The following is a 332-nucleotide window of genomic DNA, read 5'->3' as shown; positions in this document are numbered from 1 at the left end:
CTGAGCCACCGCAGTACTGAGGGCCTGGGCCCCACGTGCCCCCTGCTCCCGCCAGACCTGCATCGTGACGCACGAGTCCAACGGCATCGACATCATCACTGCGCTCATTCTCAACGACATCAGCCCCCTGTGCAAGTACCGGATGGACCTGGTGCTGCAGCTCAAGGTGGGCCGGGCAGCCCTCGTGCGTGTGATGTGATGTGTGCATGTGCAGGCATGTGATGCATGCAGGTGTGTGTGTGTAACATGTATATGTTTATTTGTGCACACGAGTGCATGTGTGAGCAAATGTGCCGGGTGTACACTTTCTCTAGAAGCACACATATTCCGGG

The 332-nt window shown here is 57.2% G+C and overlaps 1 protein-coding gene across 1 annotated transcript in view; it reads left to right on the top strand.

The window, feature by feature from the left end:
* The window catches only part of ITPR3 (inositol 1,4,5-trisphosphate receptor type 3), a 120,267-nt gene that overhangs the window by 110,838 nt on the left and 9,097 nt on the right, over window positions 1-332 (top strand). Inside the window, 1 exon segment of the mRNA XM_015567459.1 lies at window positions 56-166. Within this exon segment, the coding sequence (XP_015422945.1) occupies window positions 56-166 (111 nt within the window).

The sequence above is a fragment of the Myotis davidii genome, unplaced genomic scaffold (assembly GCF_000327345.1).
Source record: "Myotis davidii unplaced genomic scaffold, ASM32734v1 scaffold4, whole genome shotgun sequence".
NCBI lineage: Eukaryota > Metazoa > Chordata > Mammalia > Chiroptera > Vespertilionidae > Myotis > Myotis davidii.
Note: the sequence above shows the minus strand (reverse complement) of the source record. Positions and strands in the feature narration are given on the sequence as shown.